Genomic DNA, 15,313 nt, shown 5'->3' with positions numbered 1-15,313 from the left:
ATTTTAACAATTTCTAGAGCGCAGTCCGCTAATCTATAAATACTTTATTGTGGTGTGGTAAATTATTTCAGTGGTTATCATTTATTTCTTGAGATAAAAGAAAAAGTTTTCACTGAAACTTGGACGTATTTCCTTACCAAAAGAAGCCTTAAGGCAGACCACTCCAGCTTTCAACGCTGATTATAAATTTATCCTATTAATTTTCGCCCTTTACTTTTCCCCTTATTTTAGAACTTGCCATAGATAAACAACGTTTTCACCCTTCACAATTTCTACCTTAAACAATACAGGTGGCACCTCGATCCAAAATTCGAAAAACGAGAAAAGGAAAAAAACGGAAAATATTTACCCAAACTCAAAGTTGACATGTAGTGATAAGTCTGGTTCACAAAAGTAAACATTGAGCTACTACAAAGCTCTCTTTTATCGATTTTCGCGTGGCAAAGTTAATCCACAAAAGGCAAAGTCAAATATTTGCTCAAGTCTTTGTACATAATTTTCGCCCCATCAACCTTCTCACTGTCCTGTATCTTCTTCTTCTTCTCAATTTTTTTAATAACTAATTTATACTCTGAATGTTATTTTAGATATTCCACTTGGAGGAAGTAATGATATTAATAAACAAAAGATTTCGAAATACAAATGCTATCATTAGTATCACAGTTTTTCTCTTCTTTGGCGTCTAAAAATATTCTTAACAGAAGGGGGAAAAAATTATTTGAATAAAGAACAAACGATAGTGGGGAAGGGGGAAGGGGGAGACACAGGCACGCAGATAGACAGACAGAGAGACTGAGAGAAAGATATCATGAGATTTTAATGACTGCAAAAGAAGTTTGAAGTTGGATTTCGGAGGCTCAAATATGGGGTAATGGAAATTCGATACAACTTGATTTCCAACAAGAGTACAGAACTCTTCATTTACTGGTCAAATAAAATTACTTCAAAGACAAAGCAAGCCACAGTTGCGTTAGATGGACAAAGTTTCGATTGCATTATAGATGGTATCGAAGGAAACCGTCTATAAACTACATCTATGGAAGTGGTTATTTTAGAAATATTTATATACCGAAAACAATCGAACTATTGTTTTAACATTTGGTATTTATACGATGTCTAGTGTACCAAACGCATGCTAGCCACCGTATACATTTCTCCCATAGATTATACATTTGTTTCATAACCAATCATTGTGAAATGAACTCATTGGTCTAATGTACACTATACAGCCAAAAGTACCCGTACACCTTTGCTATCTTTGGGCTCAATTATACACTGTATTCTCATAGGTAGACTCTGAACTAATTGTAGCATTATATTTACTGTGGTTAGGTGGAACCAATAAGTATTTGGCATCCCTGCCATTATCGTACAGATCACTCACTAAGGCAGCACAAAGAGTCATCGAGGATCAGTCGCTAAAGGAGCACAATGAGCCATCATCTAGATTCAATCACCAAGTTATGACAATGGACTCTACTATCTGGAATGAATCACTAGGTGGTGCGATGAGCCACCATCTGTATTGTGTCACTAATAGCGCAATGGGCCACCATTCAGAATCAAGAAAGCGTTATTTTTGCATACCCATGTCTTGAAACCAAGTCACCATAGGCTGTGAAGTATGAGATGGTGCATTGTCCTGCTGAAACAGAAAATGATCCTCCCCAAACTGCTACCACAGAGTTGTAAGAACGGTATTGTACAGAATATTAGTGCACTATATACCATTTATTGTTATATGGTGCTCTTGTATTGCTGCAATGGATTGCTAATATGCCATCCCATGATTACTTCTCGTTGGAAGTCATCTGGGCTCTAGTACATTCCAATGATCTACTTACTTCCATCATCTCAATTCAATTGCTTTTATAACTATTCCTGGCAGGTATGGTTCATTTTCCCTAAATCCCAAAAAGGATCCGGATACTTTTTGAAATATACTGTATTTTTTTACCGTTTTCTTACAATATATAACTGAACTGTAATATTCTTGAATATTGTCTGATACTGGCATCTTACTTTAAAAGATTATTAAATAATTTTGACATTAATTAAATTGGAATAATCACATTAATGCTAAAATATCACATAACTACATTAATATACAAGGTAATTATAAAGTTTAGCCTAGAATAAAAATGAAAATTGAATTGAGATAAATTATTTTTAATGAGTTTGGAAAGAGTAAAAATTAATAAAAAATCATATTAAATAAGCAGCGAATATTTTTTTTAAATAGTAAACAAGACAAAAAACTACTGAAATCAAATAACCTAAAGTGTAAACAATAATTAAACTGCTAACTGAAAAAATAAAAAAATAAATAAATATTTATTTAAATTATTACTTGATGTTTTCTTTCTGCTCAATTATGGAAAACGAATGAAGGAAAACTTTCTGAGCATTTTTAATTATGTAGATTCATTAAAGAATGTATAATTAACCATAAAAAAAAGAAAATTAAAAATACTTGGCCGTGGTATGCATTTTAAGTTTATTTAATGTTTACCTGATGAGATGCATTTTTGTTAAATGAAGGGAAAGTAAAGGTAAACATAGAAGGAATGCGTTATGTATACTGCCTGCCCAAAATATTAGACGCAAACTCTACGCGATTTCTTTATCTGAATGTATTTTCCTGTGCATAGTACAAATATAGTGGACTAAAATACACTGAGTGGCAACTTTATTAGGACACCTACCCTTTTTTATGAAATAGAGCACTAAAGCATCACGTGTTAGTAATTCAAAAAGCCTATGTGCACTAAATGGCGACTTTTTTTAGAGACGTATGCGAGTAGGTTGTGTCTTAGACTGGATTAATAGTGATATGGACTCAGTCAGGAGTTGAAAACGAGCCCCAGGCTGGTTGGCTCAATTCTTTCTTATTATGGGTGATTTTAAGAGAGTGCAAAAGGTCTTATATACAAAGACGTTAATAGTAGGCTTACCCAAGATTTCGCCTTTTTCATCAGTGGTGTTCCACACGTTGACTCCTGGCGATCCTACATGAAAAAATAAATAAATAATAAAGGAATTTCTAAATTTGTAGCCTATATCTAAAATGTCAAATTTATTTTTAAGAAATTAATTAATTAATTAAAAAGTACGGTCGAATAAAAATATTTTCTTCGTCTTGTAAAAAGAAATTTCCTTTAAAAAAAAAATAAATAAAAACTTTGGTAATGAATTTCGTTATACATTTCTCATACCTGGAATCCCTGCTTTTCCTGGAATACCCTTACGACCTCTTGGACCCGGTAAGCCTGGAAAAAAAAAAAACAAAAAAAAAACACAACAAAAAATGCTGTTGAGAAAAAAACAATATTTCTAAAAATGTCACAAACTCAAGCGGATAAGAAACTCATAAACAAGCACCTACCCAACTGTTATCTGTTTTTCTTACCTACTGGCCCTGGTGGCCCTGAAGGGCCCCGTGGTCCAGGAGAGCCTGGAATTCCTGTATAAAAACATTTCAAATTAAAAATAAGAAAATCAAAAATAAACATATTTGAGCATTGTAAATCTAAAATACAAAATATTTTAATATTTAATTCTATCGTTGGTGGCAGTAGTGTGCCAGTAGGATCCGAGATCGATATGCTGGAGCGCCATCTATTGAAAACAGTTGTAATATGAACGATATAATAGAAACTTGCAAAAATAGTAGCTGTTCTATCTGGTGAAAAATTACCAATGCCTTGGATTCTATAAAAATGAGGGAAAAAATCGAATTTAAAGGATACTTAAGAAAATGGGTTTTATGACATTGATGGAATAGAGAAATGCGTGAAGGGTGTGGTAGACCACATCCACAACCATCGGTTGACAGTCGACAGAGTATATTTGTCCCATGGGTAATAGTTCGTGATTGAAGTGGAAGATCTTGCAAAGTAACGCAGAACTACGTTTCCCAACCTTGAACTGACTCAATAGAAACACGCGAAGTTTATAGCAACAAATATGCCGAGAAGGTGACATCCTCTTTGTGACTTCGTGCACAACGGGTAAATTGAAAAATCGCACCAACAAAGGGTTCGTAAAGATTCTATTTTCGATGGCACCTGAAGTGTGTACGTTGTCAGTTATAATAGGATTCAAAAGAGTTAAATTCTTAAGAGAATATCGCGGTACTTTGAAGAAGGACACGAGTGCTGTTTGTGTTGGAATGGTTCCAGTGATGGAAAGACATTGCACACGAATACAACTACTCTACCAATCTCTTCAAATGTTTAACAAAACAAACAAAAAAATCAATTTATGGTGAGGTTTGGGAGAAGATGGGATTTTAGTCTGATTGCATACACTGTTTTGTTGATAAATTTCACCAACTCCTTCTTTTTCGATTGCAGGTAATCCTTTAAGGAATAAATCAAATATTTTACATAACTCTGTAGATTAGCTAGCGTTAATATGAAAGGAGAAACTTCTCCCTCTGGCTTGTAAAGTATTTCCAATACTTTTGGGAAATGAATATTTTTTTAGCTGCACTGCAGCTGGCTGAGAGAAAAAAAAGGAATTTTTGCCTCTCAAAACTCGCTGATGTCGTGTTACATCACTTGAAGTCCATTATTTGAATCATTTTGGGACTTGGGGAACGGAACGTGCTTCAAAGTTTGAAACTTATCGACATAGTGGTGACCTGGAGCACTATCGGTAGCCAAGGGTTACGAAACAGCGATTGGAATATCGAATTTTACAAAATAAAAAAAGCTGTATTTTCTTCTTATTTTGCAAGTAGAATTCGCTCTTTCTTCGTGTGCCAAGAGCAAACTTTTTTTCACACTAAGAATTCTTTAGAAGTCTTTGTTTCAATCCTTGTAATTAAAGAAAGCTAGTGGACTTTGTTCCTTATACAAGTGCGGCTAAAATGAAACGAGAATCGTTGCTTACCAACGTCTTATTACTGCGCATGTTAGCAACATTCATATCGCGTTGTTGCTTGTTTTTGTTGTAATTGGTTGTTTTGATGGAACTGTGCCTCTTTATAGATGCTTTTATCATAACAATGCGCCGTGTCATTCCTTTATCACAGTGAGAGAGTTTTTAATGAAACAAAAGACAACGTTGGAGCACCCGCCTTATTATCCAGATGTGGCACCGTGTGACTTTTTTCTGTTCCTGAATATTAAAATTTTTAATTTTAATATTCATTTAATTTACACTGTCTTTTTTTTAATCTAGTATCGCGTTAAAGAGGCGAAGAGGATAATTTCCTACAAGTATAATGGCTAAGTACTCTACAAAAATTGGCTAACTTTCTTATTTCCTTTCAAACAACAAACCAATATTTGCTGATTGACTTTAGCGCAAAAGGATGTCGTGCGAAATAATGAACATCACAAGTGTAGTGTAAACAGAGTGGATAAGGCTGCAAATGTATTCTAAGCGGAAATGAATGCGTAGGAAACTAAGTAACACGAGAGAAAGTCACGTGATCCGAGCATATCTACGGCGTCGTCGTAATAACTTACGAGGGAGTTGAAGCATCAAAGGAAGGGCAATGTGTGCTCCACTTGCACAACATCGCAGATATGCAGCCAACAGAGAGATGAGAATGTTATGAGAGACATACGGATATCCGATTACCAGATGCGAAGGACAGTTCCTTGTATAGAAATATAAAGGGAATGCGTAATGAGCCTCAGGAGCGTAAAGGACGCCTTCGCAATCCTTTTACCACAATAATGTGCTTACAGAAGTTGACCCTTTCGCTTCAAGACGTAAAGAACGCCACCAGTGTGGTAGTCGAATACCAGATAACCCTTTCTCGCGTGATTTTCTTAATTTTTACCTCATTTCCCATCAACTGGCTAAGAAATCTTTTCCTGTCTTTCTAAAGTTTTAAAATTAAATCGTAAGTATTAAACCGGAAGTGGATCCTTACTTCCGGTATAAGAGTATTTCGCAACTTCCGGTATAAGAGTATTTCGTAACTTCCGGTATAAGAATAATTATTGTTGCCGCATATTGTAATAACTTTAACCGAAGATTTTTATTATTATATATAATATTATAGAGTAATTATATTGATTAATATAATTCATAAATAATTAGAGTGATTTGTAATTATCATATAATATTAATAATTATATATTATTAATAATAATTAATGGATGCAACAGCAGCAATTACAAATGAACATGAAAACTGTGACTTTATCTATTTTCAGCACATATTAACTGTAGTGAACACATTTACAAATATTTATGAACCAATACTTTTTAAGTTGGACAGCAACTTTTCAATTGTCCTTTACTAGTGCCACAAATAATAAAGGGGCCGACCGGGCTAGCCGAGTGGGTAAAGTACCTGCCCGGCAACCCAAAGGTCGCGGGTTCGATTCCCGCCTCGGGCTTGGATCAAAGTACTGCAAAACCCTTGGGAGGTGCAATATGGCCACAGAAGCCGATGCGCCAACAACTACCAAATCAAAAAAAAAAAATAATAATAATAATAAAGGGATCCCCATTTTTCGTAGCCACCCACTGGAGACGTTGTAAGTAACTACAGAAGTAAGGAAAAATCATTTTAGGATCCCCTTCCCTAAAAAGGCCAATGTTAATAGCCTGTGTGGATGATTTCAACTATTATAAAGTGGATCCCCTACCTAAAATACCAACCAGGATCAGAAATGGAACAGTAGGGCATTTAAATTGGCAAGCCATCACAAGATTCGAATCTTATAGAGAACATATGGGACTATCTTTAACCGAAAGTGAAAACCCAAGAGCATCCTCGAAGCTTGAATGAATTAGGGGGCCCAACTGTTTTCAGAATGACTTAATACTAATATAAACTATTTAAGGGGTTGAGATGGATCCCTACAAATGAAAATATCGGCAGTAATTCGTATTAAAGGAGCGGTTACACATTATTAATTTTTAAAAATTACACAGGTGACCAATATTTTTGTCCAGTGCCTGTACATTACTCGTATAAGGACGTACCAGTATCGACAAAGTTAGTATGCGTCCAGTTATAGCTAGAATGTTTCCAGAAGAGAGTTACCACAGTAAATAAGATAATTCTAGGGACTTATTATTAGACTCAAACGTATTCTCGTGGTAGAGGAGAAAAGTCTGGAAACCAATCATTACACTTCACTTGACTTCCCATAGAGCAGAACTGTGCAAACATTGGCAATTGTTTTGCAGCTAACTCCACACGCACACGCACACACACGCGCGCCTTAAGCTTCTCAGACAAGCGGAAGAAAACAGTAGCTAACGAACACTCATCAATCGTTAAGGAAACAACACCACACACAAAAAAAAGGGTCTGATGGTTGTCGTACTTATCTCTCAACAGCGTAGAGCCAAAAAGTAAGAAGGAGAGAGGGAAAAGGATGATGGATAATGCGCACAGACAAGATAACCTCTGCCGAGAATGAGTGACCAAACTAGCTAGCCAAAAACTCGGTTTCATCCTGAGCTTTTCATAGAAGAAGATACCATCAAATTCTGTCTGTAATATTGACAGTTATTGTAATCTATCTTCTTCCCATCGGTGCACTTAGTTTTTCTTTTCTGCAGAGAGACGCTTAAAAGGGTTTCTGATGTTCACGTGAAGACTGTTGTCAAAGGATAGTGTTCGTATATATCTGGAAGGTTCATAACCCTGTATTGTTTATATACATCATATCCATTCACAGAATTCAATTTATGTTCGCTTTGTACGTGTACTTACCGTATTTATCCGCAGAATTTCTCACTTTCTCTTTCCCAGTAAAAAATTCTAAGAAAATTTATTTTTCTTCTTAGCTTCCCTTTCAAGGAAATGATATCTTATATAATTTTTTTGCTTCGTGCAAGTAATAAACCAGCTTTCCACCATTATATAAATCTACCGTGTTTACTCGCAGAATTTTCCACTTTTCTTCTTAATTTCCGTGTTCATCTTACTGTTAGAATACTCAAATAAGTGTCTGTTATAAACTCCTCTTTCAAATAATAAACTCATCTGCCATCATCTCCAACACTTTCTAGATTTTCTGGGAAGTATTCGATGTGAGAGTGTAAAAAATGTGCCTTGACACTCATGTTGCAGCCCGGCTTCTTGAAGTTTGCCAACATGTTTTCAAGTATATTCTTGTAATATGGATCCATGCTGTTCCTTAAGAAGTTCTCAACAACAGACACGAAGCCAATCCGTGCCTGTTTTTCTCTCTTATTCATGGTTCCCACAAAATCTTGGTCCCTCATCAGTTTATGAATTTGAGGACCAACAAAATTACTTTGTTTTAGCTTCTCTTGGGTGATCGATGGGAATTTAGTACAAAGGTAGTTGAAGTAGGGACCTTCCTGAGGTAAAGCGTTCATAAACGGTTTCAGCAAACCCAGTTTGATGTGCAAGAGTTGAAGGAGGACAGTTTGGAGTCCTCCAGTGGTATATGAACTTTGTTCTTTGATCCAGGCAACAAACTACCCCTCTTTGGTCAGACCATGACATCCCGGTGCTCACTTCTTGCCCGACTGTCCCACTCACACAAAAAGCAAGGCATCTTGTGTAGCCAAAATGTTGTCCATGTAACATGTTTATCGCTTTAAAGTCAGCACAGACCAACCAAACATGTTCATACTTAATATTTATCAACAACTTCCAGTTCTCATATGTTTCTTTCAAATGTACAGAATGAGGCTACCGCAATTGACCAATATTTTATGTCCATTGTGGAGAAACACACCTGTCAGGCTAATCTTTGATGAGTCAATAAAAGTATCCACTTGGTAGGATTGTTAACTAATTCCTAAATAGTTCATAAAGGCATTTATATTTCTGCAAAAAACAAAGAATGGTCCTTTCGAAAAGTAGAGGACTACTTTCCGTTCTCTGTGTCTGTACCATTAGAAAAACGTCGAAGGTTTTTTGATTTAAGTTTACAACCAAAGAGTTCTACAGATTCCTGTAAATTTAAATCTCTTACCAGATCATTGAGTTCATGCTGTGAAAACAGTTGAGGGCTGGACTCAATGTCTCCCAGAAACCATTTTTGAAATCAGCATTAGACTTCACTTTCACCTTCGGAAGCTTCACGTTCTGCTACTACATTCTCCAACGTAAGTGGAGAGCATGGAATCGGCGGGTTATCTCCATGTAGAACTGGTCTAATGGTTGATGGAATATTAGGATATACAATGCCCTTCTTACTCTTTGCATTGTACCCCTCTACATTAACTAAGCAAAAGTAATAGTCGCCATAGTGGTTTGTAGGTTCCTGGATAATCATGGGAATTGCAAATGGCATTGTCCTTTCTTATTTTTTTACCATTTTTACCAATTTTTACCATTTTTTAACAATCTCAATGGTGGAACAACGCATAATATTTCTGAAATCAGCGTAAAAAAACTGAGTTCCAAACAGCTATTAGTTTACAGATATCGAAAAGCATGCAAAGTGTTGCAATCAATGAAATGTATTGAAATTTATGTAAGTGCTCTAAACATCGTATCAAGCTACTGGATAGACCAACCTTCAATTTTCAACTATTTCTTACCATTCGTTCCATTAGTTCCTGGCCTACCAGGTGTTCCAGGAATACCTGGAATTCCATCTTTTCCTGGGATTCCATTAACTCCATCTCTACCAGGCACACCGTCTAAGCCAGGCTCTCCAGGAAGGCCATCTCTTCCGTCCAGCCCACTGCTTCCAGGAACTCCAGAATGACCTAAAACAAGAAATTAAGATAGATATAAAAGCGCACAAAAAACCAATGAAAAAAATTAGAAAACAGATGAATGTTGGCTTCCCATACCAGAGATAATCTATTGATCTGCAGCGAAAAGAGAACTGTTTAGGTCGATTGTGGAATAGTCTGATCCACGGTGATACTATCGAGTATAAGCTAGGACTCACCAGGGAGAAAGGAGGAAATGCATAAAAAAAAAAAAAAAAAACACAATCCATACTAAGGGCAGATAGTGAAGCCTTTAATTATACTAATATATTTACCAGAATATTTTTCTGAGAAATTTTATTTTAAATATTCTGATTTATTCTGGTGAACACCAATTATTAGTTTCGTTCTGGGATGCTTAGGTTTGTGAACCTCAAAAGTTGAGAGAGAGAGAGAGAGAGAGAGAGAGAGAGAGAGAGAAAAGAATGATTGAGAGGAAGAAGAGAGAGAGAGACACAGAAAAGAATGATTGAGAGAGAGAGAGAGAGAGAGATGGAGAAAAGAAATAAAAAGGTTATTAAGAGTCGAAAAGAAAAGAAAAATACTGACATAGAAAAAGAAAGAAAAATAATATTATAAAGAAAGAGAAAGAATATTGAGAGGGAAAAATGTGGAAGGAGAGAGAGGAAAAGGTGTGAGGAGAAAAGATGGAAGCATAGAAAGAAAAAAGAAACAAAAATATTATTGTGAGAGAGACAGAGAAAGAGAGAAAGAGAAAAAGGTGGTAAGAGAGAAAGAGAATAAGGTAGAAAAAAGAGGTGGGAGAAAGAGAGAAAACAAGAAAGAAAAAGATGGAAAAAAGAAAGAGAGAAAAAGATGAAAGCACAGAGAGAAAAAAGAAAGAGAAATATTATTAGAGAGAAAAAAGGTGGAAAGAGAGAAAAAGATGGAGGAAAGAGAGAAAAAGATGGAGGGAGAGAGAGAAAAAAAGGAAAAAGAAAAAGATGGAAGGCGAGAGAGAAAAAAAAGATAAAAGAAAAAGATGGAAGAAAGAGAGAGAAAAGAAGAAAGAAAAGGATGGAAGAAAGATGGGAAAGAAGGAAGGAAATAAAAATTGAAAATAAAGAAAAAGATTATTAAGAGAGAGATAAAAGGTGGAAAGAGAGAAAGAGATGGAAGGATAACAAGAAAAATAAGAAAGAGATGAAATAAAGAGGGAAACGAAGAAAGAAAAAGATGGCAAAAAAACAAAAATATGGAAGGAAAGAGAGAGAAAAAAGAAAGAGAAAGATTATTGAGAGAAACAGAAAAGGGTTGAAAGAGAGAAAGATAAAAGGAGAAAGAAAGAAAAGATGGAAGAAAGAAAAAATAATGGGAGGAAGAAAAGAGAGAGAAAAAAGAAAAAGAAAGATTATTATAGAAACAGAAAAAAGTCGAAAGAGAGAAGTAGAAAAAAGGTAGAAAGAGAAAGATTAAATTAGTGAGAGAAAGAGGAGGGAGAGAGAGAGAGAGAGAGAGAGAGAGAGAGAGAGAGAGAGAGAGAGATGAGAAAATGGAAAGTGGGAGACAGAGAAAAAGCGAGAGACATAAAAAGAGAGAAAAAAAGCGAAAGATAGAGAGAACTAGATGGAAAAACGGTAAGAGAGAGAGAGAAAATAAAGACAGCCACACTGAAAACAAAATTATGCGGGTTAACGTAGGTGTTACACAATAGACTGGTTACGTTGAAGAAACTTCAGACCTTTGGAAGAAGAAGCACACTTGGCTCTTTTATCTTCCTATCTTCCCTATTTACTAATCGCCAAGCTGAGACACTTTAAAGTGGGTTTCATCATCCGCTCACTTCTCTTCCACGCGAAACGGACTTTAATACCTCGGAGAGTCCGTCTCCGCGGACACCCCTCGCACAAATCAATAAACGAAATCAAAACGCGGAGGGGCCTCGAGGCATTAAGTCGCCGCATTACAACGCCCGGAACGTATAAAAATATTACCGTAACGACCCAATAAAACGTCCGGGGCCATTACAAGAGTCCCTCGAATGCTTTAAGAAATGTTACGGACGCTGCGTTGAAAGGTTAATAGCGGCTAATAACGGGCCACAAAAATTGCTCCCATTTCCATCGAGGAAGAACATCGGAAAGAAGAAGAGGGAACGATAAAAAGAATAATTAAATCGCCGATCGTAAAAATTAATAATAAAAAAAATTATCGAATTGAAATAATTTCCAATAAAGCTTAAGTCCCTTCGGGGTGTACGTATGTGTGTGTGCGTTTATGATAGAAAATAAATATTGCGAAATTATAATCGACTAACCTTTCGATCCGGGAGGTCCCGGAAGACCACCTATTCCTTGTGGGCCTCTTGGACCTGCTTCGCCTGGTAGTCCTCTGTCTCCTCGTTCCCCTTTATCCCCTTTATATCCAGGCGTTCCTGAAGCAAACAACATTTAAGGGAGTTCACAAATCTCTTGGACGATAACACACAGCTATAGACACTCAATATTTTAATTTACAAGAAATAATTCAAAGAGGGAGGCGGTTCAAAAACGATTGGTATTCACCCAGAAGTAGTTGTAATAGAAGGTAGAAACAACACCATCTATTACACTTCGGTAAGATAATCACCAGACAAAATGACTCATCTTTGCCAACTCAATCCTCAGGCCAGTTTTGTAGAAATCCTCTGAGAGTCCTTCAAAGCACGAATCCGCAACAGAAATCATCTCATCATCAGCAGCAAAGAGTTTCCAGAAAGAAAGGACAGAGGAAGAAATCCGAGGGTGCAAGGTCAGGGGGAATAAGAAGGATTTCCCCTGAAATAATACTTTGTCTTCACAGTACAACCCTTTTGAAGATAATTTGTTAGTATTACACCAGCAGTTGGTTGCACCTTTGCCTTTTTGGGAGGTGGTGATTCTCCCGCATCCATTGTTTTGACATTTATTTAGTTTCGAGATCATAGTGATGGATCCAAGTTTCATCCATGGTGACTAGCCATGAAAAAACTCCTCTTCCTTTTCCTGTAACATTGACACATTTTGCCCTTTCCTTCTAGTAAGGGGTCAGAAGTCTGGGAACCCATCTAGCAGACACTACTCACATGCAATATGGCGTCCATCTAGGATTAATTCCTCAATTTTTGAAAAACCCTCTTCTGTTACAGCAGTTGGGCATCCCGGAATTTCTTCATGTACTGAGGTTCTTCCACATTTGAATTGTTTATACCAATGTGCAATAACACTGCAACCTGGGCAACCTTCTCCATAAACAATTTTCTCTTGTACAGAAAGAGGAATCGAACAACTGATCTGTATTCCACCTTCAAGAGATTTCAAGATATCAAACCAAAAAAATTTAATCTTTCTATCATAACTACTTCTGGGTGAATACAAATCGTTTTCGTACAATTATTAAACCCTAACCATTCTTTGATACTTACCTGGGATTCCTGGTGGACCAGCGTCTCCTGGTGGACAAAATTCTTTTGTAGAAAAGCAGAATTCTTGTAAAACTTGCAGCTATAAATGAAAAAATTATAAATTAATTTGATTGGTAGATGAAATAATACCTTTGCAAGAGATGATTATCGTGTGTATGTGTCTGGATTTTACCCAGACTGCCTTGGGGTATTGGCTAGCGTGTCAATGTTAAGTGAAATCTGAATTTAAATTATTTTGAAAATGCAGAAAACTGCTTCACAAATAACAAAATTTGATCTCTCCTACAAAAAAACAACAACTACCCTTTCCGATCATTTATTTATTTATATTTATTTAACGCATTACTTTTAATTGATTTTTTTTTTCTCTGAAGATATAATTACTTTGAAAATAGCTAAGTTTTCCTTTTCGATTAAAAACGAACTTTTAATAGTAGAAAGTTGTAAAGAATGCGAAGAGTTGTAAAGAATGCCACGTGTACAGTACTTTATAAGATAATGGATGGTCGGTTGGGAACAATATTGGTCAGAGATGCCATACTTATTTCAAAATATATTTTTTAATGGATCCCAGGCGTTACATATTTAAGGAGAAATTTTATTTTTACTGCATGGTATTCGGCGATCAAATTATCAGTTCCATAATGAAAGGGGGGCCCCTCTCGTGGAACTTAAGCTGATTATTTTGCTGATTACATTTCAGTTATGAATGATTTCGAGTCATTAAAATGAGTTTCTCGTAAAGCCACGAGAATTCTGTGATACAATTAATCTTGTTTTCAATTAAATTTGCTCTCCATTTATACCCCAGTTGGTTATATTTGTTTCAGATTCGTAATTAAGTTTGTGCACTGGCTTTGTTGTGGTCTTCAAAAGGGCATTTATATTATTTAAACTCATGCCCGGTCCTAAGTACTATAGATTGTAATACCTTTCTGGTTTTACAATCTATAGTACTTTGCAGCTTAGAGAATTGGAATCTCTTGTTGTATAAATATCTCTTTGCACCCAGGACCAGTCTTGTGCCTTTCAAGTAAGTCGATATTATTCCTCAAATGTGGCTTTCAGACTTGTATACAGTATTCAAGATGTGGTTTGACTATTCATTTGTAGGGTGGGACATTTAACTGTTTATCTCTAGTTCACAACTCTATCTACCTCTGTCAGCAGCATGGTCTGATGATGGGTATAGGTAACATGCCTGAAACGTTACCTTAATGTATAGCAGTTTAGGCGAATAGTTTAATAAACTGTATTATTAATTTCACGTGGTATAACGTAACGTCTTTCCCGAAAGCAAGATTAAGACGATAATACTACAAATCTTTGAAGAGTACAATTTAATTTTGTAACATATCGCAGAAACAAATAAAGGTGTTCAAATAAACTCATCTTTTGTAGCTAATAAAATATGTTTCTAATTAAAAATTGATTCAGATTGCAACTGTTTTCCAAAATGGGATAGATAAATTCTTGAGTCTACAAGACCAGGACTGTACGATCTCAAAGTACACAAGGGTTTGCTTCTATAATCGAACAATAACTTCTCGATAATGTCCACCACTAGAGTATAATCGAAATAATCTAATGATTTACCATAATCGGATGATTTTAGAATTGAGTATGCAACAGGCGCGAAATATGACTATCAGTTTTTAACGGATCACTCAAAATGTAAATCGTAAGTGATATAATCTGAAAATAAAAGCGATAATTAATTAAATGTAATAACTACTTAAAAATAATTAATTTATTACTAATTACATCAATATTAACAACATCGATATTAATCACAATTAGTAACATCGTTAATTAGCAATGAAATAATTAACCATTTTAACTTGATGGATGTAATTACTGATGAAGCTCAGTTGGGTGTTAAATATATTATGCCAGTCAAACCTGAGCATATTAATCCTTTTTAAACTTAAATAGCATTCCTTAGTCTTGACTTTTTTCTTTTCGGCCTAACTGGTTGGCTAAAAGCAAATAGTTGGTATAATATTATACAGAATAAGAATTATTTCCACTTGATAATGGCAGACTGCGTTTCTCGTTTCCATGATTAGAAATGAGAAGCACACAGTCTGCATTAGCTTCAGATAATGAGCCAAAAGAAAACATAAAAACACACACTGCCTTGCCATTAATATCTGGACGCTTACACATCTACAAATAATCTTTATTTATAGGAAAATTATTTAGAGGAGATCAGCTCTGATTTAGAGGAGTTCAGCCCTGATTTTTGTAA

General features: G+C 35.6%; 1 protein-coding gene across 1 annotated transcript in view; it reads right to left on the bottom strand.

Moving 5' to 3' along the window:
* LOC150088798 (uncharacterized) overlaps nt 1-15,313 on the bottom strand; it is an 85,039-nt gene that overhangs the window by 23,293 nt on the left and 46,433 nt on the right. The window contains exons 2-7 of the mRNA XM_090369664.1: nt 13,063-13,141; nt 11,938-12,054; nt 9,501-9,671; nt 3,410-3,463; nt 3,216-3,269; nt 2,955-3,008 (exon numbers count right to left, since the gene is read on the bottom strand). Coding sequence (XP_090225790.1) covers nt 2,955-3,008; nt 3,216-3,269; nt 3,410-3,463; nt 9,501-9,671; nt 11,938-12,054; nt 13,063-13,141 — 529 coding nt within the window. The remainder of the gene's footprint in view (nt 1-2,954; nt 3,009-3,215; nt 3,270-3,409; nt 3,464-9,500; nt 9,672-11,937; nt 12,055-13,062; nt 13,142-15,313) is intronic.

Source organism: Mastigoproctus giganteus, chromosome 3 (assembly GCF_048544385.1).
Source record: "Mastigoproctus giganteus isolate SK-2022 chromosome 3, ASM4854438v1, whole genome shotgun sequence".
In the NCBI taxonomy this organism is placed as follows: Eukaryota; Metazoa; Arthropoda; class Arachnida; order Uropygi; family Thelyphonidae; genus Mastigoproctus; species Mastigoproctus giganteus.
The sequence above is the reverse complement of the archived record's forward strand: the minus strand, read 5'-3'. Positions and strand labels throughout refer to the sequence as shown.